We start from the raw sequence: 21,908 nt of genomic DNA, 5'->3' as shown, positions 1-21,908 counted from the left end.
GATTAATCGTCAAGACGTTTATAATCTTTGATACTTATATATATAAGCATCAATATTTAATTTAAAATTATTTTAAAAATGAGATGCTTATATATATAAGTATCAAGGATTATAAACGTTCTTGACGATTAATCGGGCCAAAATCAATGGTCGAATCGTCACGACGATAAAAATTATTGCCAGGCAGGCCGATTTATTCGACTTAGTTATTATTTCGTACTGGCGAATTACAATTGCATTGAAATAAATGTAAATTTCTTAAAATTATAAAATACATTAATTTCTTTTTGTCGTTGAATCATCCCTCCCGCATCTCTACCTATCCATATCCTTACTTACCCGATTTTTATCTAGTTTTTACCAGTATTTCTACCTACCTACATGAATAATATTCCTACCTACTCGTGTCTTTATCTAGTATTCCTATAGTCACTATCGCGATTATCGAAAATTAGAAAAGTGCGCTCGAATATCGTTTTAAATCGGAACCGTTTAGAAGTTTTTATAGGGAGATTAATTTTTAATTTACGCGAAATTATAATTTTGATTTAATTCAGATTTAATTCGAGACGGCATTTTTCCGTCTCAGATTACGTGCAATCGCACGTATACAAAAGAACCTTATAGGCTTACCTTCATATGTATCTTTTACAAATTAATTGGTGTTATACACCAACCTACCTTCCTCTTCGTCTTTTTTCTTCTGTCCAGAGTACTCACTTTTTGTAGCACTTGGCCGTATTCTGACTTCATACAGTCAGATATCGCAAGGAGGAATACTCCTTCTGCTGCCGGCTAATCATCGCCGATATTAAGCGTAAGGTTTTACGCTTTTGTACGATGCGCGAAACACGAACGCGTCGCGAAGAGGCCATCACAATAATTAAATCAATTAAATACGAAATTAACAATTAACAACAACAATAATAATTTCATTAGCACATAAATTAATTTCGCATTTATAAATATATATCCGGTAACTAAAATAAATATCCGATTATAGAAACAAATTTAAATTTGAAAAATTTTTTTACGTCTACAATGTTTTAATTCGATCGTGATTATAAAATATATGTATATTAAACTTTTAAATATATAAACTGTATAATATGAACAATAAAATTTTAATTTAAAAATAAATAAATGAAAATTGCTAGACGCGCGATTCAACAGAATCTAAGGCCCATATGAGTATTTTCATCAATTCGAACGATTCGTTGCTAAATCTCATCTCAAAAGCATGTAGAGATGAGAAATTCAGATAAATGACGTAAGATCCGGAAAGGGTAATAAATTTCCCCACACAATTAGAATTGATAAAAATATCATTATAATTAGTAAATTATTAAAATTATTTTTCGTATAATAGATATATTATTTTACAATTATTTTAAGTGATGTGAACTGATTGACTCAAAAATTATTACTAAAAAAAATCTTCTATTTTATAACAAAATATATATTGGATCTCACGCCAATTACATTTTACTAATACTTTAACTGGTATAAAATCCAGTTATCAATCACTATAAAATCAAAAAATTTCTCAATAAAAAAATTTCTCATTGACTCACCGATTCGATGCGCAACGGGCGGAGTTATGCAGCCACGTAGCTACGGTGATACTGTAACATACAAACATAAGATTTAAATTAAAAAAGCGCTCAAAATTATTAACATTTGAAAAGTTGATTCTTACGCGTCTCTAATTCGTCTTTCAATAAAATATTTAGCAATACAATTATCTGTTTATCGAAAAAGATCTTTGCAAGAATAACATTTTAGATAACTTCTCTTTCTTTAATTACTTTTAACTTATCAAAATTTAAATAAAACAATTCGAATAAATGGAGACAAATTATTAATTTTACGTAGCTAAGAGATGATACTTACCCCAAGGTTGCTCCGTCGCTGCCCGATGTCTCTCTCCAGACCTCCTCCTCCTCTCAGAACGTCAGGCTTCCTCCTCTCACCGCACAGGACACTCGCGAGAAACACTCGCGGATAATAAACTACAATCGCGCGCGGACTAATTTCATTAAAAGTCTTTCTCGCGCGATACTGTACGGCACTCCCGTTTAAAAAAGTCCTTTAGTCCGATTACTTGAACGGCACTCCCGAAGCAAACGCGACGAACCGGCTGCGGTTCGTTTATTCAATTAATTTGGCGGACGAGAGTACGTTAGCTTCCCCGTCTTTGAATTTTTACCCAAGCAGAACAAGAGTTTTCCTTGGGTAAATGCGAAGATACTCCTTCCCGCGTGGATATTTTCTGTAACATAAAAATAATCGAATCGATTATAGTATATTGTGCACCAAGGGGCGAAAGTAGCACACGATGGGCGCAATAAACTGCGCGCTGATTATTTGTCGGACTTGAAACACAGCTATCGTTGGAACATTAATACCCTTCCCTCCCCGGAATTAAATCTACACGATTTAATTATATAAAAAACTGTAAAGAAATTATTGTGAAAAATATTAATGTTCCAACGATAGCTGTGTTTCAAGTCCGACAAATAATCGGCGCGCAGTTTATTAAGTTGGAATATATGTATATACGTATATACATTTTATTTTAAGCATGTTTTTTTAATCTCTTTCCTCTATTGTCCGAAATCAAATATTTCATAAATTAGTGCAAGCAAGCAATATACTATATAGGTATCTATAAATATTTTTTGTATATGTGTATATAAAATATAAGTATTATCTTTTTCTTATAACAAGAAATTCATATTTATTTCAGACATTATTTTTATTTAAATATTTTCGTATGTTTCAGATCAATTTTGTGTATAACTTCTCTGCTGTGTGAGTAGAGAAAAGGGTTCAGATGAAAAAATCCGGGAGGAGACTGAGGAGGCCTAGGAAAAGTATCGGGCACCGTTGGAGTAACATTGCGGTAAGCATTATTGATTATTTGTACTAAAATTAGTCGTTTTGTTTTGATGATTTAAAAATAATTAGAGAAAAAAATTAATCTGAAATTTTATAAAAATTTATTTTTGTGCAAATTTTTTTTGAAAAATGTATAATTATTTTAATAGATATTTAATGAAAAGCCATTAAGAAATTGTATGTATGTAAGAATTATCTTTTAAATTATTAATTATATTTTGAGTGTTTTAATTTGAATTTTATGTTTGTATATTACAGAATCATCGTGGCGCTGATTATACGTGGCTGACAACTCCACTGTTGATTGGTGAGTGACAAAAAGGATTTTAATAATGAGATAAAGGATCTACGAAAATTGTATGAGATATACATATTTCCGCATCATTATAATTGTATTAAAAATAAACATAGAATCTCATAGATCCGTTATCTTAAAATGGAGCTATAAAGAATTATGACAAATATTTCATCTCGGACTCGTTTTGCGTTATTTAATTTGGTGTGCTAATGTGCTTGAGGCTACACTCGCACAGGTACACAGGGAAAGAATACAATAAATTGAAATTAACGGATCTTATTTTATTTGTCTGAATTCTATTGTTTAGGAAAAAAAACTTTATTTTTTTAAGTTAAAACATTCAATATATATATTATTTTTAATATATTTAAAATAAGTATAGTTCAATCAACTTTATAACGTTAAAACTTTAAAATGGGTCTTTATTTTAATTCTATTAATAATAATATCAATAGAATTAAAATATAAGGACCCGTTTTAAAGTGTAAAAGTTTTAACGTTTTAAAGTTATTGTGAAGCTATACTTATTTTAATATATTAAAAATAATATATAGATATATATTGAATGTTTTAACTTAACAGAATGTAAAGTTTCTTTTCCTAGACAATAGAATTCAGACAACAAAAATAAAATTTATTCTATATCTATAATAAGTTACTAGATATACATCTAGAGTTACATCAGTTATCTAGATACATCTAAGTTGTATCTTAATAAAGATAAATAGTTCCATAGATATTAGAAAAAATTATGGAAACATTTTTTCTATGTAAATGTACATATATGCACACACACACACACACACACACACACACACACACACACACATACACCCATATATATATATATGTATATATATATTAAATTAATTATGACATGATTGATATTGACAAATATATATCAAACCCAGATAGCACAGTTGATCTTTATGAATTCATAAAGATCAGATTCAGATCTTTTTGAATTCATAAAGATCAGCTGTGCTATCTGGGAAGATTACTTGTTAATATATCAAATATTTGTAAATAATTGAAATTTATAATAGTACATTATATAAGGATTCGATTTTTTTTATCAAATTTTATACAAGTTGATATCTAAAAAAAGCATTTTTATTAAGATATTATTCTTCAATTAAAAATTTATTAAAATTACGAATAAAATAGTACTTTCGTGCAAAAGTTATTTTTGTATTTATTATTTTAGGCATGTGTCTCTTTCGGTCTCTCTCTCTCTCTCTCTCTCTCTTTGCCACATATTCGTCCGAAATTAAAAATTTTATAAATTGGTACAAGAGCAAGCAATACATATATATATATATATATATATATATATATATATATATATATATATTTTTTAATATGTGTATATATTATAAAATTATCTAAAAACGATACTGCGTGAATAAATATTTATTTCTATCAGTAATTAATATTATTGATACAATTTATTAATAAAAGATTATAGATTATAGATGAAATACTCACCTCGCGATCTATTACATTTGGTTCTCGCTTCCTTAGTTTCGGTTTTTCTTTTTTTCCGCATTGTTATTTCTTCGTGGCACATCTGTTTCCTAAAACAAATAAAATATTTATTACAATTAAACACGATTACAAGTAATCACTAGAATACAATAATCGCGCAGTTTTTGCCTGATGATATCTTGTATGATACACCCGGATATTAATCACACGCAAAGCGTACTTAATTATATTGTGATAGCGGAGAAATAAATGTAGAAGAAATTATGGCACGTTTAATATCGCAGCGATATTTCAAATAAAAATGCAACGAAATGTATATCTGTGTAAGATGGCGTAAAAGATTTTTCGGGTGCTAAAAGAGTGACGCGACACACGACGTCACTAGATTGATTCGCGCGATAGATCTTATGTACAAATAGGACGGACAAAAGGCTTTCGCGAAACACGCGTTCGAACGGATTATCAATTTACGAGTGCTGAATCTATACTTCGCGATAGCTATTGATTGCTATGAATGTGAAATGCAAAGTTAAAGCATGTTACATACTTACCAATTAAATAAGTCGTGCCACTCGTTCGGAGCGGATCCATCTCCGTCTCGTATTCGTCGCATTCTGGAAATCTGGAAAAGCAGAAAGTATAATTTAATATAGCGGAGGCGCTTCGTCTCTCGCGCGCGGTTAACTCGCGCCGAAAGCGCCGCGGCGCACGGCGGCGGCGCTACGCGTCGCACTCTCAACTTCGCGCTCACGAACTTTCCGAAAATCATATAATAAACTCGCCTATTATTACGATTGTTATTTTGCATGTTTTCTAACGAATCCAGCGTATTAATATTTTATCCGCGATATTCGCGACCCTCGAAAATGCGACCGTCACTTTCGCGATTGCTCACGCGACGCGCCTTCGGTCGTACGACAAGTACCGCGGAATACGTATTTTCGAGAAATATCAATACCCGAACTCTAAATCTATACTACGCGATAGATACTGCAGTTAATATAACGCACGCAAGGTTAATGTGTGTTGTACGTACCAATTAAATGAGCCGCGACGCCGTTCCGTATCAGCCGCGATCCGTTCCGTGTCAGCCGCCAGCCGCCTTCTGGAAATGGAAGGAGTACTACGTCATACCTACGTCATCAATATGGCGGAGACGCGTCATCTTTCGCGCGCTTAACTTTTCGCGCCAAATACGCCGCTACGTCACTGCGCGCCCCGCTCTTAACTTAATGCTCATGAATTTTTTGAACTTTGAGTAGGAAATATTATATGCTATTATATGCTTTATTACGATTGTTTTGCAATCTAGCGATTAGGCATATTAATACTATACTCTTGGGAGATATCCGCGATATATTCGTGATCTTCGAAAATACGATCATTATTGCTCTCGCGCTTGTCCGCGCGATACGTCTTGGCCGAATAAAAATATTGCGAAGTATGCGTTTTAATTTATAAATCGTCAATGTGCTAAAATGCCGAACCTACGCGATGGTTAAATGTTGAAAGACCCACGTGGTCTGCGAAGGGTTAATATATTTTTTAAGTTATACTTCTGTAACCTCGTGCCTATTTTTTGTAAATACTTTTTTCTATTGTCAGTTGACGCATTTTTTTATGTACGGTCAATGGGATGGCCGCTCTCCAGGTTCCTCTCTGCTCCATATTATAGATCGATAATTACAATTGTCTCAAACTGCTTTATCCATATATCCATGTTGCGCTTATAGTCAACCATCGCTAGATGGACCTGGATGAACTGCAAATTTTTGCATGAAAACATTGAATATAACCTTAAAACCCCCCGTTGCATCAGTTGAGTTGCATGTTATTGCTTATTATTACGGAGCAGTGCGGAGCAGTCAATCTGTCAGAGGACCGGCGTTGTATCACATCGTATTTTCCGAAGAATTGTTTACAATTGTGGTAAGTATTGTTCCACGTGCACACACAGTGATATCAATAATATCAAAATACTTTGTGAGATATCCTTTACTCTTTTGAAACAGAATTGTATAATCTTGCACATAGAAACATCTTTTCTCCATATATAATGTTGATGTGTCTTTTATTTTTAATGCATTTTATATCTGTATTCTAACTGTGTTCTTTTTCTCTTTTTTTTTGTAGAAAAATGGTGGTAAGGCAATATCAGGAGGAGCTTAAATATTTGGAGAAAATAAATGAATGTTGTTGGAGAATCAAAAAAGGCTTTCAACCTAACATGAAGGTAATCTTTTTTTCTATTGTATATGTAGAATGTAGGAGCAAAATAGATATTAAGAAGTATATATAGATGCCAGCCATTTTATAAAATTTAATGCTCATTGCTACCCTATTATTTATAGTTACGCACTTATTTTATCATATGAATAAATTGTGATTCAAGGTTGAAGGAGTGTTTTATGTGAACAACACGTTGGAACGTTTGATGTTTGACGAGTTGCGCAATGCATGTCGACCAGGTGCAGTCGGAGGTTTCCTTCCTGGGATGAAACAGATTGCTAATGTGGCAGCTCTGCCTGGAATTGTATGGAGATCTGTCGGTTTACCAGATGTACACTCTGGATATGGCTTTGCTATTGGTAAAATATATCATCCGTTTTCTGAAATATTTTTTAAACATGTAAACTCCAAGATTCTTTATGATAATTAACTATGTCAAATGAATAAAAAATAATAAATAAATATTATTACATTCAGGTAATATGGCAGCATTCGACATGGATGATCCAAAATCAATTGTATCGCCTGGTGGTGTGGGCTTTGATATTAATTGTGGTGTCCGTCTATTACGTACAAATTTATTCGAGAAAGACGTTTTACCAGTAAAAGTAAAGTATCGATTTTATTTGTACTTTTTAATAATTATTTTTATATAATTTTATGTATTGTAAAATAATAATGTATATATCTATTGTATATATATATATAATAGTATAAAAAAAAAAATACTTTTCTATAGGAGCAACTTGCGCAAAGCATGTTTGATCACATCCCAGTTGGCGTTGGATCTAAAGGAATTATACCCATGAATGCACGAGATTTAGAAGAAGCTTTAGAAATGGGAATGGATTGGTCTTTGCGAGAAGGTAAGGAGAGAAAATACATTATGATGAAATAAAAGTATTAATAAAATAAAAATACTTATACAAAATGCACTTAGGTTACATTTGGGCTGAGGACAAAGAACATTGTGAGGAATATGGAAGGATGCTTAATGCCGATCCATCAAAAGTATCAATGAGAGCTAAGAAACGCGGACTTCCTCAAGTACGACATAACAAATGTTTAGAAAATTGTATTGTTTATATATTACAAATATATTCTATATTAGTTAGGTACATTAGGAGCTGGGAACCATTATGCGGAGATTCAAGTTGTAGATGAAATCTATGATAAGTGGGCAGCATGTAAAATGGGCATTGAAGAGAAAGGACAAATTTGTGTTATGATCCATTCGGGCAGCAGAGGATTTGGTCATCAAGTTGCTACAGGTTATAAATTATATACGTTTTTTTGTTTTTCTCTCTTTCTCATTTTCTTTCTCTTTAATTTCTAGAAACTATTGTAAAAATTATATGATGTTTTATATAATAAAATAACATTTCAGATGCCCTTGTACAAATGGAAAAAGCTATGAAGCGTGACAATATTGAAACCAATGACAGGCAGCTTGCATGTGCTCATATTAAATCTCAAGAAGGTCAAGATTATTTAAAAGCGATGGCAGCTGCTGCCAATTTTGCGTGGGTTAACAGGAGTTCTATGACATTCCTTAGCCGACAGGCATTTGCAAAACAATTCAACTCATCTCCCGATGATTTAGATATGCATGTCATTTATGATGTGTCGCATAATATTGCCAAAATAGAAGAACACATAGTTGAAGGAAAACAGAAGACACTTTTAGTTCATAGAAAGGTAAGCGTTTATGACACATATATTACAACTGAATAATAACTTAATTTTGATATTGATGTAAATATAAAACAATTCTTATATATACGTAATAAAAATGTATTTTGTTTAAAGGGATCAACAAGAGCCTTTCCACCGCATCATCCTTTGATTCCTGTAGATTACCAGTTAACAGGCCAACCAGTTTTAATCGGTGGTACAATGGGTACATGCAGTTATGTTTTAACTGGTACCGAACAGGGTATGAAAGAAACGTTTGGGTCAACATGTCATGGTGCTGTAAGTATAGATTGTATCAATTTTATGTCATTTATATATCCATCTTTAATTTATAACTTTAATTCTACAAGTAACACGCTTATATTATATGAGTAATGATGTAAAAGTCCCTTATACACAAAAAAAATATTTTACAGGGTCGTGCTCTCTCAAGAGCGAAATCACGTAGAAACTTGGATTATATGCAAGTTCTGAACAAATTGGAAGAGTTAGGCATATCTATTCGGGTTGCTTCACCGAAATTAGTCATGGAGGAAGCACCGGAGTCCTATAAAAATGTGACAGATGTTGTTAATACTTGCCACGCAGCTGGAATTTCCAAGAAATGCATTAAATTACGACCAATCGCAGTTATTAAAGGATAATATACAACAAAATATTTTCACTATTCTTTTTATGAATAGCGTACAGCAAATGCATTTGTCAAATAATGTTAGAGTTAAGATATCGGCCAATAAAACTCAAATTATATGTAAAATTATTTATATAACATTACATTTGTTGCAAATTGTATAAAATATATACTTCGCGATATAAAATTCTATAAATATTGATATTATTAGCTTTCTCATTTCATATAATAAAATAATGCTTTGTAAGCTTGTTGTAAATTATATCTAACGATATTATTAAGAAACATCTTATACATATATGTATATGTATTATAAAGAGTAAGTCACTAAAATAAATTTATGAATTGCAAAATTATATTTTATATATGTATTTATTTATACGTCACAAACTATAATGGAGGAAGAAGGGAAAAAAAATAACCAAAATTTTTAAAAATATTTCGTTAGCGTTTTATTAGATAAAATGTATGTACAATTACCTATTTCCGCAATAAGAGAGCTGTATTAGACTAATTCGTTGACTTTACACAGGAATTAAATTCGCAGCATTATATTTAACAAATCCTCCACTGACTAGAGAAAATAATACAGGAAAAATGCACGAAAGAGAGATAGTCCCGTGTTTTTGCTTGCAAGTATATAATGGAAGCAAACCATCACTATAAATAGTATGTATATATAATGACTCGTAATGTATAACAGTGACTTTTATTGTTTGAACCCTTGAAAAGAAGAGTACAAAGAGACGAAGTGATAGTCATTGGACGTTGTGCCCAATTAAATATTTATCTTTAAATATTTAATTCTTATCTATCTAAAAATCTTTCTCTAGGCAGAAAATTAATAATTCTATTCGTATTAATAAAATGATATTAATCGACAAATTAATCGCTGATTTAACTTAATAAAAAAATACTTGAGGGATATAGGACATTAATTATCAATTACAAGGATTATAATATAAGGACAATTTATTACTAATGACATTTTTTAACAACATCGTGTTTCTCATTTTAGTGACATTTAACAATGTAAATTAAATAATAACTATATAAGGAAGATATCGCGTTTTTGAGATGTATATGATTATTATTGAGACTTGTCGAAATCGTTTACGTAGAATGTTTGCCCTCCGTTTTGTATAAGGCATTCAGGTCCTTGTTGTCAGGATACAAATTCTTCGAACACGTAACAATATAATATAAATGAACGGCGACAGACTACAATATATAGATCACTTGCTATTTTGTATCATGTATAATAATAAATTGTAACGCTGCAACCAATTTTTAAAGGACACACCGTCCACGGTCGTTTCGTCGAGTGCCATTGCTTCTTGTACATCTTGGTTCACCCTAAAAACATGATTAAAGTTAAAATAACTGTAACGTCAGATTATCTTGACGGTTTAACTTACCAAGCACTCAGGACTGCGTCGAAGCGCTTGATCTCTTCGCGCGCCTGATCGCAAACGACTGTGGCGAGATTCAGCAGCTCCAAACTATTGTAATTACACTTTTCTCGTGACGGCATTAACTTATCTGCGCACTCAATCTCCTCAGTTGACGACAAACAGTGCAGTTTCGTGTAAACTATATTAGCAATCGCGTTTTTATAGCATTCTATGAGGGAGTATATCGGTATTTGTATTATTGGGAAGTAAGGCTTGATCCTCGAGCACTGCGGATTGACTGAGGTGATGAAGACTTTGTCGAGACCACAGATTGCGTGTCTGCGAGAAAATTTGTTCATTATATATTAGCTTTACAATAATAATGTAAAATTTAACGTGAAAAACTTTTATACCAACCTGTATAGTCCCACATCTCCCTTCAACATTACTTTTCGTAAAGCATTGAGATCCAAGATATTATAAAACATATCCAGTTCGATGTCCAACGCATTCTTCACGCATTTCGCGTCGTAATTGTCGACCTGTAACGCCATTATCTTCTGCAATTCGTAATGCAGCTTCTCTTTCTCTTTAAATATGAGCGTCGGGGTAGAGTTTAAAACTGCTATAGATCGCTGAATGTCTTTTATATATTTATCCTGCAATATGTTCGATATCAGTATCAAGGGTATGTAGAGTGTGAAATATGCCAATACGTACCATCTGTGCGTCAATCGTCTCTATGTCGGACGTTAATCGAGCTATGTCGAGATTGAGCAAGGAATTTTCCTGGATAGTGTTCTTCAACTTCTGAACTTCGTTTTGCCGTTACGCCTGTTCGGCTTCTAACTTTCTCACCTCCAATTTCAGAGCTAACCACGCGTTCACATCTTCATGCTAACGACTGCAAGACGAAGTGAGCATTAATCTTAATTTCATTTTTTTGTCAATTATCTTTTCTCACAGTTTGATATCTTTTCATGGTACCTCTATTCAATGAATTCCACTAAGCGTTGTTGGTACATGTTAGCTCTAATATTAGACGATATGCCTTTCGAAATAGTGCATATGTATTGACCGCAAGCTCTTGCGATACCAATATCTATATTTTCGCCCACTACACTCGAACTGCCCAAGTCGCTTTTGGTCTCCAATTTCATTAATGTGTCTAAATCTTGCGACAGCGTTTGATACAAGTGTGTCCACAACGGGTGTACGCCAATACCACTGAGAGAGATCGATACCTTTGTCCATATCTGTTATTGGAAAATGTCATTTTCGTCAACACTATTTTACATGCAAATATTATTTTATATCCTATAAAAAAGATTTACCTGTTTCTTATTTATGGCTGAACGACGCTGATCTGTTATCATATGTAGATTCTCCCTTAATTTCTGTTGATCTATGTCCATAGAGGTGCTTGGCATTAAATGCTGGCACACTCGTCTCATGTCACCGGAATCTTTCAGTTGCTTGCTGGTTTCGCCGTGTTTTAATTTGAGAAAATCCTTCCTCGTACTGGTTACCGAACACTTACTCTTTATATCCTTCAATCGTTGCACTAACAATTTTATGGAACTTATTAAAACTTCTGAACTTCGTTTTGCCGTTACGCCTGTTCGGCTTCTAACTTTCTCACCTCCAATTTCAGAGCTAACCACGCGTTCACATCTTCATGGGCTAACGACTGCAAGACGAAGTGAACATTAATCTTAATTTCATTTTTTTGTCAATTATCTTAAAACTGTATTGAAACATTCATATCAACATCTTTTCACCTTACTTTTTTGCCTGACAGTATAGTCCTGTTCTTCGTATTCTTCTTCCAGCGCAGATATCTGTTGTTTCAATGTGCTGCTTTTAGATCTCAGTTGATTCAACTCTCTCATAGATGAAATTGCAGAGTCGTTCAATCCATGCTTCAGTTTGTACAGTAAAATGTTCTTTCTTATTTTACAGGCTTGGGCCGCAGGAAACACAGAATTGGAAATGTCCTCCCATAGCAACTCCAATACTCCCTTGCACAATCTGATAAAAAGAAAAAAATTGGTAAGTCGATAACATGGCAAGCTCCAGTAAATAGATACAAATAGTAATGAATACACAAGTAAGACGAACATTTTCTTTACTGAATCATTGTATATTGTCGACGGACACTCGAGCTGGCGAGTCCACGCAAAATTATCTGCATCCTCATTCATAATGATTCCGTTCCTGGGTAAGAAAATACAATGAATATGCAAACGTTCCAATGACCCAACATATTTTTATCTAACAGTAAAAGATACTATAAATATATAAAAGTATCTAAATAAAAGCCGGAGGGGTTATTTATTCGAAAACAGTCTTTTAACTTGCAAAAATTACAATCTTATAAACACTCTGATTTCATGTAGATATATCTACATATTTCTTTCAAAAACTTCAAATATACATAGAGTAAGCTATTCATTTAATTCATGACAATTCACAAAAATTAAATCCGTCTTGAGAATATCACGTATAGGGTTAATTGTCGCGCAATCGCCGCGAAAGGGGAGAAGCAATATTATTTATACCGGTCAATTTTCTTGTCGTTTAATCCCAGTTGATCCCAGTTGACAGTGCTCGTAAACAGCGTGTTGTTCTCCCTTGTGTGATCGTAACGTATATGAACCCCTTTCGTCCTTTAGGTCCGTTTGTTTTACTTGCACTTCCTAGCGCTTTCTGCATCTGAAATAGGACGGACGTATATTTGGGCGTTGGGGAGAGAGAGAAAACGAGACAACTCGAGTGTGGAGTGTGGCAGATGCAAGTAAACTGTACATATGTACATACATAAGCAGAGAGGCCACGTGCCGCGGCCACGTGCCGCGCCGGCGCGGCGGCCGGCGGCGAGAGCGGCCGAACGTGATTCGGGCGGATTCGGGGGGATTCGCGGACCCGACTCGCCGCGCGGCGGCGAGAGCGGCCGAACGTGACTCGGCCGGATTCGGAGGCTCTCGGCTCGCCTCGCCGTGCGGCGCCGGGCGCGCGCGCATCCGTGCAAGTAATACGTTAGTCGTTGAACGTCGGCATACGAGGCACGAGGAGCGAGGTACGAATCCGCGCTCTCTTCCGTTTCTGCCGTGCTAAGTGTTGAGAAAGTCGAGCCGGCCGTTCGTGGCAATTATATTATCGGGAGTGCCGAAAGTAATTGCGCGAAGTCCGTAATAGTTTCATCGCGAACCGCACCCGCTCGAGTGGTCGGTCGTCGGTCGGTGGTCGCCGCGTGAAACATCTCAGATATAGCTTTTCCGTTCACGTGAACGGAGAGTGAGCCGAGTTTTCTTCGCGCGCGTACCCGGTCGATTGGATTCAGTGCATCCGTGCAAAGGGTTGCATCGTGCGTCCAAGTTTCGTCGTGATCTGCACAGTGCACACGCTCGATTGGTGGTCGCGCGAAACATCTCTTTTTCCGAGTTTTCGTCGCCCGTAATACGACGGCGGGGACGACGCACACAGACGGATCACGTGATCACCGCGTGCGGTAGCGTGATCCTTGGCGAAAGACCCGTGTCGACGGCGAAACCGTCCCACGACGCGAATCCAGTTTTCGCGAGTGCCTCTATCTCGAGCGTCGCGATCACCGAGCGTGAGAGTTGTCGGATCATTTCTCATAAAATCAACGCCGGGAGCCGGGAGTTCGATCCTGATATCGATCCCGCTCGCGGCCATCTTGTCGTGCCACGCCGGTTTCCCGAAAGTCTTTCTTGGTGGCTTGCCAAGTAACGTGACGGAGACTGACTTAACATCCTATTTTATTCGCTTTGGTAAAGTCATGGAAGTAATCAGGAGAAGAAGAAATCGAGAGGTGAGTACGAGTGATTCTTTTATCAAGATATAAACCAGTTTAGAGATTATTTAGCTTATTTATTCGATACAGCGTATTTTCTCATGTACACATAAACACGTTAGACACATATGTCAGAATAAACATTAAATAGTTTTCAACAAGTGCATTACTGCTTTCCATCGTGAATATTTGCACTTATCGTTAATGCGTATAGATCCATCAATGATATTCCCCTGTAGGCCTAATCCACGGTCAAATACAAAATTTACTAACTTTGTGTAGTGGGAGCGAAGTGTTCTTTGTCAACTACATTGACAAAACTTACGCGTTGAGCGTTGATACTTATCATAGTATGTCAATCAGAGACTCGAATTTCAGTTCGGTTCCGGTTATATGGTTTAATAAAACTTTAATTAATTGTTGCACTTAACGAGTTATTATCACGACTTCCTGCTTTCCTGCGCATTACCCTTGGTTCGCGTTATCACGACCCGGTGGTCGAATTATCTCACGGCCTCTCAGTGAGCTTTCCTACTCAATGCATTCATACACAGACTTCCTGAGAATGACCCTAATATTTTATACGGTGAAATCTTTAAACTTAATACTAAATAATTAACTAATAATTAATTAATAATTGGTCGCGATCGTATTATTACAGTTACTTCGTACTCGATCGCGAAATATTGGACAGCGGTTCTGTGAGTGTCCTGTGCGGAAGGAGGCCTGACTACCCAGACGGTCTGAGAGGAGGAGGAGGCCTGGCAAAGGCATCGGGCCCTGGCGGAGCAACCTTGGGGTAAGTGTTATTTCTTATTTTAAAAATTAATAGTTCTTTTCCATTTATTCGGGCCTATTTATCTCCGATAAGTAAGAAATAATTTGAGAAACTGAAATTTTGTCTAAAATTTTATAAAAGTTTATTCTCATAAAGCTTTTTCCCGGGAAATAAGTAAATTATATTAGTAAATCTAATTAAAAGACGAATTAGACGTGTGTAAAACTTATTTTTTGAAACATTGGTTATTTTGAGCGTCTATTTAATTTGAATCTTTCATTTTTGTGTTACAGAATCATCGGAGATACGTGGCTGACTAACTCCGCCCATTGCGCATCTGGTCGGTGAGTAATAATGAATTTTTTATAATGGGGTTAGTAGTATCTAGTATTATTATTGGCTTTGTATCAATAAATAAAACAAATAAAAATGACGTGAGATCCATTGAATACTTTGTCACGGGACAGAATACATTTTTATATAGAAATATTTTAAAGTTGATAATTTTCATATTAATTTGCATATTTTTAATAACACTTTGCGATAAAAAAAACGAGATATTTATATGAATATACATGAAATATGTGAAAATTTATAAAGCCAAATGTCATGCGCAAGAATATGATAAATTCATTATATTGATTGTGATACTTAATTTCGTGAATATATTGCTTCGAAAATTATTGTCCCTTTTGGATCTCACGTCATTCATTCTGTATATCTCACTTGATATTTGAGGTGAAATCAAATAATGTTCGTGATTTATTTCGCGGTTCGGTTCGTGGTTCGCGGTTCGCGATTCGGATTGTACTATTTTTTTCCATCATTGATTTATTTATTGATTTATTCATCGATTGATTTTTTAATTTCGGTTGTTTCGTGTACATTATGCTATTTAAATTCAGATATTCGCGATCGAGATATAATCTCGACGATTTCGATTAAAACGCGGTTAATATATTCTTTGATATAATTCTTTCTTGCTTTTTATAATTTCGAGACATTTCTTAATCGAAAAAGTTAATTACGCGCATTGTCGAGAAATTAAATGCAAAATTAAGTTAAATTTAAATTTAATTAATATTTTATTAATGAACGTGATTATTTATCTTTTTCTTGTACACTGAAAAAAAATACTAACTAAAAATCTTTACTTAAATTAAGTAAAAATATTTAATTCTAAATTAATATGTGATTATATTAAGTAAATAAGCCATTGGTACCTACTATGTGAAAAAATATTTTCTTGGATCTAAGTATTTCTTTTTCAGTGTATAATTAACGCGCTTTCGTTAACGTAATAATTCGTAATCGATAATTCGTAACCGTACCGTTATAATCTACCGGCTCTGATAATCAGCCGGTATCGAAGGAGTTTGTCTCCTCATTCTCTGGCTGACGTACTCCGTTGGATGTATTTGGACATTTGTAGTTTTTGTTTGGTTTGTGAATGTTCTGTTCTCTATTTTTTTTTTATTTTCTTTTGCAACGGAAACAAGAGTTCTCGGGGCCGGTTGTTTGGTTACCTTTACCTTTACCTAAACTTAAACGCATAAAAATATACAAACAAGCGCAGTTCTCGCGTTCGAGACGCCTGGCGTCGCGACGCGCCTACATGCAAACTACCTCGCAGATTCTCAAGCTATAAACGTAAGCGTAAGCTATAAACGTCACCCGGCATGATGTAGCGCGTAATTTTGCTTGACGGAAGATTTTATTTTAACGAAACCTAGAGAAACAGGGGATAAATAATGTTACAGCGATCAATACGCGGTCCATAATTTACTGGAACCGATGCAATTAACTAATGTGGTTCCATAAACCATTGTTTGCCTCTCTCGATTTCGTGCAAATCTAAATTTTCTCTATGATAATATTTTACTAAGAATTTTCTTTAGAGAAAAATTTGATTTAAAAATTGGCCGAGTGATAAAATCAATTATTCATATCGCTCGGTATGTAACATTGTGATTTCAAGGATGAGTTCTACAGAATCTCTCTCGTTGAAAAAATTCTCTCCTAAGAAACAATCGTGAAAGGAGAGTTGCAATCGATGCAAATAATATACCTTCGTTCATTGCGTTGAAGTTTGTCAAAGAGAGAGAGAGAGAGAGAAAGCGTCAATTGAAATCACGACATCGCAGAAGATTAAAATGGCTTCGCAAACGAGTATCTTCGTCGCTAATCGATATATATAACGCTGTCCGCAAGAAATCCATCCTTTTTCCTCCGCGAGGCGGAAAAAAGTTGCGTGCACAGAGGAAGCCGGGCGAGGCAAGCCTGTAATAATTATCGACTCGCTGTAACGTTAATTATCCTCGAGATGGGAATAAGCAGATTCTGCGCTCGTCATCGCCGTCGGATTTAACAAATTCGAATGCCGATGCGAGAACGCACCGGTACGAGACGAACGGTCATAGCAACGCGCGACAATTATGTTAATAACACAGGCAAAAGAACCCCACCCCCACAGATTCCGCCACCCCCTCATACAATAGAAAATAGTTGCAACGTGCGTGCGTAACGACGACGATAAACAATTACGAGATAATAGATTATTGCATTTGCGTGCTCTGTCGGGGGGGATGGAGCACTCCCAGAAACTCGAACCCTTTTTTACAACCCTTTTTTTTCTCGGGCATCGACGTCCTGCGGGTGCTTACCCTCGCGAATGTATATAGTATAGGGTCGCCGAAGTTGCGGACTTTTCTCGGGGATTTCCAATATTCCCGATCGCAGAATTTTTCTCTGCTCTTTCTTAATTTTATTGTTGTACAAATTTCCATAAAGATTTGTTAGAAACCAGATTTGACAATATTAGCGCGAAATTCCGGCGAATAATGTGCCCCGAATTAAGAAGGAATATAAACATCCTTAATTAATATTAATGTTAATTAATAAGGTGAGACACATCACTGCCAAATACTTTCGGGGGTCGCATCGATTCTCTGGAAATTTCGTAGAATTTCAATTTTTCTACAGGATAGTAGAAACTCTTTTAAAAATATATTTTAAAAGAAATACGTATAGATTTCTCTAAACATTTTTACGTAAAATGTTAATATTTAATTAATTAAAGTATAAAAGCTATTAAATTTAATATATAAATGTGTAAAACTTAAATTAAATGTATATAATTATTATTATAAATAATTTGGAAACATAAGTTTGTCAATTATATTTTTAATATCTCTTCGTGTAAAGAAATTTTAAACACATTAATCGGATTTTAAATATTTTATTCAACTATAATATATTCAATGTTAATAATGGTTGTTAAGGATCGAACATAGCAATCTCGATGTAAGCATCGGGCCGCGAGGCTGACCCTTACGTGCCTGCCGTCAGTCTCGTGGCACGTATTCGATCCGGGGTTGTCGATCACGCCGCCCCGCGTGGTTGATCACGCGTCGATGCCGCCCCACGCACAGGTGCGAGCATGCCGGCGTTGGCGTTGTCGAGAATCGGAGCACGGCGCAATTCCGATCCAATTCAATCAGAGAGCGCCGCGTTTCGGATCTCTCCCCCGTTTCCGTCTCTCGAGAACTCTCCTGGCGGAAGAGAACGGCCTCGTGGCAGACTCGTTTCGCACGTCTCCAAATCAAGTGATTTCGGCAAAAGAGGGTGACCTTCCTGCTCACCATCAGGTGAGCTCGCCTCCGACGAGCTCACTATCATCGCGTTGCGTTCGCGATCGTCGTCCGCCTCGTGGACAAGATCTCCGTCGCAAGGGCATCAAGTCGATGCTCTTGCAAGATTTCCGTATCGCGTTTGCGGCAGACAACAGATGAATCAAGATTTTCGATCGATTCGAATTCTGACAGTGTACGTGAAACGGTCGTTCGACATCGAGCCCCGATGCAATTCATTAGTCATTACTGGCCACGGAAGTCGTTCTCTTATTATGTCGAGACTCTGGCATTCGTCGATTCTTAGTATGTGTATACAGATGGTCTATTTTTGACACAAATGAAATACTTTTATCACACGTACGTTTGCCAAGTGACCTCTTAAACTCCGAATATGAACAGTAGACGGAAAACATTGACCATTTTTGGAATGGTATCGATATATCTCGTAAATTCCTAGATGTAAAGAAATTTCCTGATATTCAGAAAATAATATTTTTAAACTGTTTACATAAATCGAAACTGACTGCGGCCAAGCTATAGATATGATGCAATATCTTTATGAGTTTTATGCTCATAATTATGAAATACGATTCCGCTGGATACGTTTGTGTATAAAAAATCGATGGAAACCTATAGTTAATACCGCCTTGAATTTCACCACTTTGGTATGCCGACTTTTCTTTTTATAAAGTCTAAAGACTGTAAACGAGTTGATGCGCAATAGGATATGATGACAATTCTTATTGGGTCGTTAAAAATTTTTAAATTTGTGAAAAGAAAAAAATATTAATCAAATAGAATATTCTTAAGCATACGAACTAGATTCTTTTGACGTATATAGAATATTTTTTAATTTATTAATAATCGATATCTCTCCATGAACTTTATGACGACGCGAGTTTCTCGCTCCTCTCGGGCGCACCTGAAACAGTATTCTGCCGCGACATTATGTTATCTTTTGGTCAGGAGGCTTTTGCTCCTCACAATTAGCTCGGGCGGAGACGACATCCCGGACGTTCCCCTCGGTCAAGCTACCGTCTGGACAGGGAACGTGACCTTGTCGAGGGGATGGTCGGCCCCGGCATGCCAGTGACCATCACTAAAGCATCCTTTCGCGATATTTCACAACCCAATGAAATCTCTTCCGGCCTTTTACTTCCCATTATTTCACTTATAAAAATCAAATACTTAAAAATTTTTTAACTTAAAGTAGATTTAGCTACAATAAATTAATCGCTAATTTTTTGTAACGAACTAGTTTAGTTATAAAATTTTTTTACAATCTAGACTTGCGTATTAGAGATTTTTATTCAAATCTATATTAAAAGATTGTCCGTTACTTCTTGATCGCGCATGCAAATTGTGTGTTTTCCGGTGCTTGAAAACGTTTAGGATTCTCTTCTCCTCGAGTGTCTTTTCATCTTGTTTAATGACGACATGTCAATCAGATATTTTTGGATCTTGACCATTTTTCCAGACGAGACTCAACGGCTGGACGTATTGATTGCATTCAGTGTCCCATATGTACATCGAACTATATTTGACGTCTTGCGTAAATGCTGTCTCGCACTCCATCGTATATGGAGAAGAGTCTCTGGGAGCCAATTCCTAAACGCCATGTCGTCTAGGACCACACCGTCGGTTATTCTCTCTTTCGATCTCAACCAATCCTGCTTCCCTCTCACCAAAATCGGATGTTTAAAGTGAGCGAGTGCGAATTGAGTCTTGCCAATTTGTGTCGGGCCGACGAATATCTATCTACCTCCTTTTCTTTGCAATGCGCAATTCTGTTTCGATGTTTATTAATTACGCGTATATATGTATTAAGAGATTTTACAGACAAACTTGATTTTTCTTCAAAGTAAGTATTTGATCTCTCGTGCATCTCGTAATTCGTTTATCCGTTTTTTAATGAATCGTGCGTCCGCGCCTAAGTTCAAAGTTCAAATTAAGTTCGTAAATGCTCTAATTTTTTCGTTACTTTTAGCTAGTTCGTTTTTCGTTACTTTTAGTTCTTCTTCGAACTTATTAAGCCTAAAATTGAGCTGTTCGTTGGATTTCTTTAATTTTTTGTTGGATTTTTCCAACTCATTAAGCCTTGAATTGAGCTCTTTAATGGCATCGATCTCTTTAAATGTGCATAAGGACCTCAATGATATGGTCGAAATCAATTTAATGGAAAGAATTCTCGTCGCCATTTTTGAGTCCTCTAATCGCTAAGAGTTGTGAAATTAAAGGATATTAGTTTTGAGAATTAAAATTAAAATTACCTTTATTCAAGGAGAATACGTTTCCAACTGTTGTTTAAAATCTGTTTTAATTGAAATAATTTTAATTCTTGTTTACAATTGCAGTTAAGATCCTGATTTAAAGATTTATTGAAGTTAAAGTGTATAAATCAGAACTTGATATATTAGCTCGTGTAAAAACTGTCGGTAGATTAGCTTATGAGCACAGGAAAATAACTCAACTATAACTGTACGATGATTTTTCGCGCTTATTTATACTCAAGTGGCAAGAACCCCTGTGCGAGCTTCTCACCACTTTGTGTCTTTCTAAATATATATATATATATATATATTAGAAAGACAAAGTGGTGAGAAGCTCGCACAGGGGTTCTTGCCACTATATATATATATATATATATATCTTGCCACTATATACATATATATATATATATATATATATGAGAAATTAGCGGATTTCTCGAGTCTAATTTATAGAAACGTGAGAGGGCTTAACACGAGCGTGTGGCATTGCGAGAGCGAGTAGAGTATTGATGTAATGTGACGTCTTCGAAGACAAAAAAGCTTGGAAGGCGCCACAACTACGTTAATTAATTAAGTGTGTTAACGCGTGCGTGTGATTGTCATTAGCGAATATGCAGATATAATATCGAAGTAAAATAAAGTTCAGATCACCCGGTACATAGTGGAACTTTCCGGAAGAAAAGAGAAAGTGTTAGAAAAAATTGTTTGTCAGATACAGCGAGCGAACACGCGTGCGAAGACAACGGGCGCACAATAAGGGCATGTGATCTCACAT

At 35.4% G+C, this 21,908-nt stretch overlaps 2 protein-coding genes and 2 long non-coding RNA genes across 4 annotated transcripts in view; 2 read left to right on the top strand and 2 right to left on the bottom strand.

The window, feature by feature from the left end:
- Positions 1-5,781, bottom strand: part of LOC139809527 (uncharacterized) — a 91,514-nt gene extending 85,733 nt beyond the window's left edge. Inside the window, exons 1-5 of the long non-coding RNA XR_011731130.1 lie at positions 5,724-5,781; positions 5,239-5,309; positions 4,688-4,776; positions 1,894-2,272; positions 1,575-1,625 (exon numbers count right to left, since the gene is read on the bottom strand). This is a non-coding gene — a long non-coding RNA (uncharacterized lncRNA). The remainder of the gene's footprint in view (positions 1-1,574; positions 1,626-1,893; positions 2,273-4,687; positions 4,777-5,238; positions 5,310-5,723) is intronic.
- A 673-nt stretch (positions 5,782-6,454) lies between these two features.
- On the top strand, positions 6,455-9,600 carry Rtcb (RtcB RNA ligase). The gene is made up of 10 exons (XM_071773245.1): positions 6,455-6,616; positions 6,821-6,920; positions 7,080-7,275; positions 7,394-7,524; positions 7,656-7,782; positions 7,857-7,963; positions 8,028-8,187; positions 8,304-8,614; positions 8,726-8,890; positions 9,028-9,600. Exons 2-10 carry the CDS (start codon positions 6,825-6,827, stop codon positions 9,253-9,255), a joined length of 1,521 nt encoding a protein of 506 aa, XP_071629346.1. The 5' UTR covers positions 6,455-6,616; positions 6,821-6,824; the 3' UTR covers positions 9,256-9,600.
- A 593-nt stretch (positions 9,601-10,193) lies between these two features.
- Positions 10,194-13,282, bottom strand: LOC139809453 (uncharacterized). The gene is made up of 9 exons (XM_071772355.1): positions 13,198-13,282; positions 12,758-12,853; positions 12,423-12,667; positions 11,971-12,200; positions 11,624-11,892; positions 11,357-11,540; positions 11,054-11,295; positions 10,661-10,975; positions 10,194-10,598 (listed from the first exon to the last, which is right to left on the bottom strand). Exons 2-5 carry the CDS (start codon positions 12,838-12,840, stop codon positions 11,626-11,628), a joined length of 825 nt encoding a protein of 274 aa, XP_071628456.1. The 5' UTR covers positions 12,841-12,853; positions 13,198-13,282; the 3' UTR covers positions 10,194-10,598; positions 10,661-10,975; positions 11,054-11,295; positions 11,357-11,540; positions 11,624-11,625.
- A 414-nt stretch (positions 13,283-13,696) lies between these two features.
- LOC139809455 (uncharacterized) overlaps positions 13,697-21,908 on the top strand; it is an 88,180-nt gene continuing 79,968 nt past the window's right edge. Inside the window, exons 1-3 of the long non-coding RNA XR_011731103.1 lie at positions 13,697-14,471; positions 15,115-15,252; positions 15,525-15,575. This is a non-coding gene — a long non-coding RNA (uncharacterized lncRNA). The remainder of the gene's footprint in view (positions 14,472-15,114; positions 15,253-15,524; positions 15,576-21,908) is intronic.

This window comes from Temnothorax longispinosus, chromosome 3 (assembly GCF_030848805.1).
Source record: "Temnothorax longispinosus isolate EJ_2023e chromosome 3, Tlon_JGU_v1, whole genome shotgun sequence".
NCBI classification, from domain to species: domain Eukaryota; kingdom Metazoa; phylum Arthropoda; class Insecta; order Hymenoptera; family Formicidae; genus Temnothorax; species Temnothorax longispinosus.
This window is presented reverse-complemented; position numbering and strand designations above follow the sequence as displayed.

Coding starts and splice junctions, on each gene's coding strand:
- Rtcb (XM_071773245.1), top strand. CDS start 6,825: ATGGTGGTAAGGCAATATCAGGAGGAGCTTAAATATTTGGAGAAAATA. Junction 7,783..7,856: donor GGATTGGTCTTTGCGAGAAG/GTAAGGAGAGAA, acceptor AAATGCACTTAG/GTTACATTTGGGCTGAGGAC. Junction 8,188..8,303: donor TGGTCATCAAGTTGCTACAG/GTTATAAATTAT, acceptor ATAACATTTCAG/ATGCCCTTGTACAAATGGAA.
- LOC139809453 (XM_071772355.1), bottom strand. CDS start 12,840: ATGAATGAGGATGCAGATAATTTTGCGTGGACTCGCCAGCTCGAGTGT. Junction 12,201..12,422: donor CTATACTGTCAGGCAAAAAA/GTAAGGTGAAAA, acceptor TAAAATTGTTAG/TGCAACGATTGAAGGATATA. Junction 11,893..11,970: donor CAGCCATAAATAAGAAACAG/GTAAATCTTTTT, acceptor TTCCAATAACAG/ATATGGACAAAGGTATCGAT.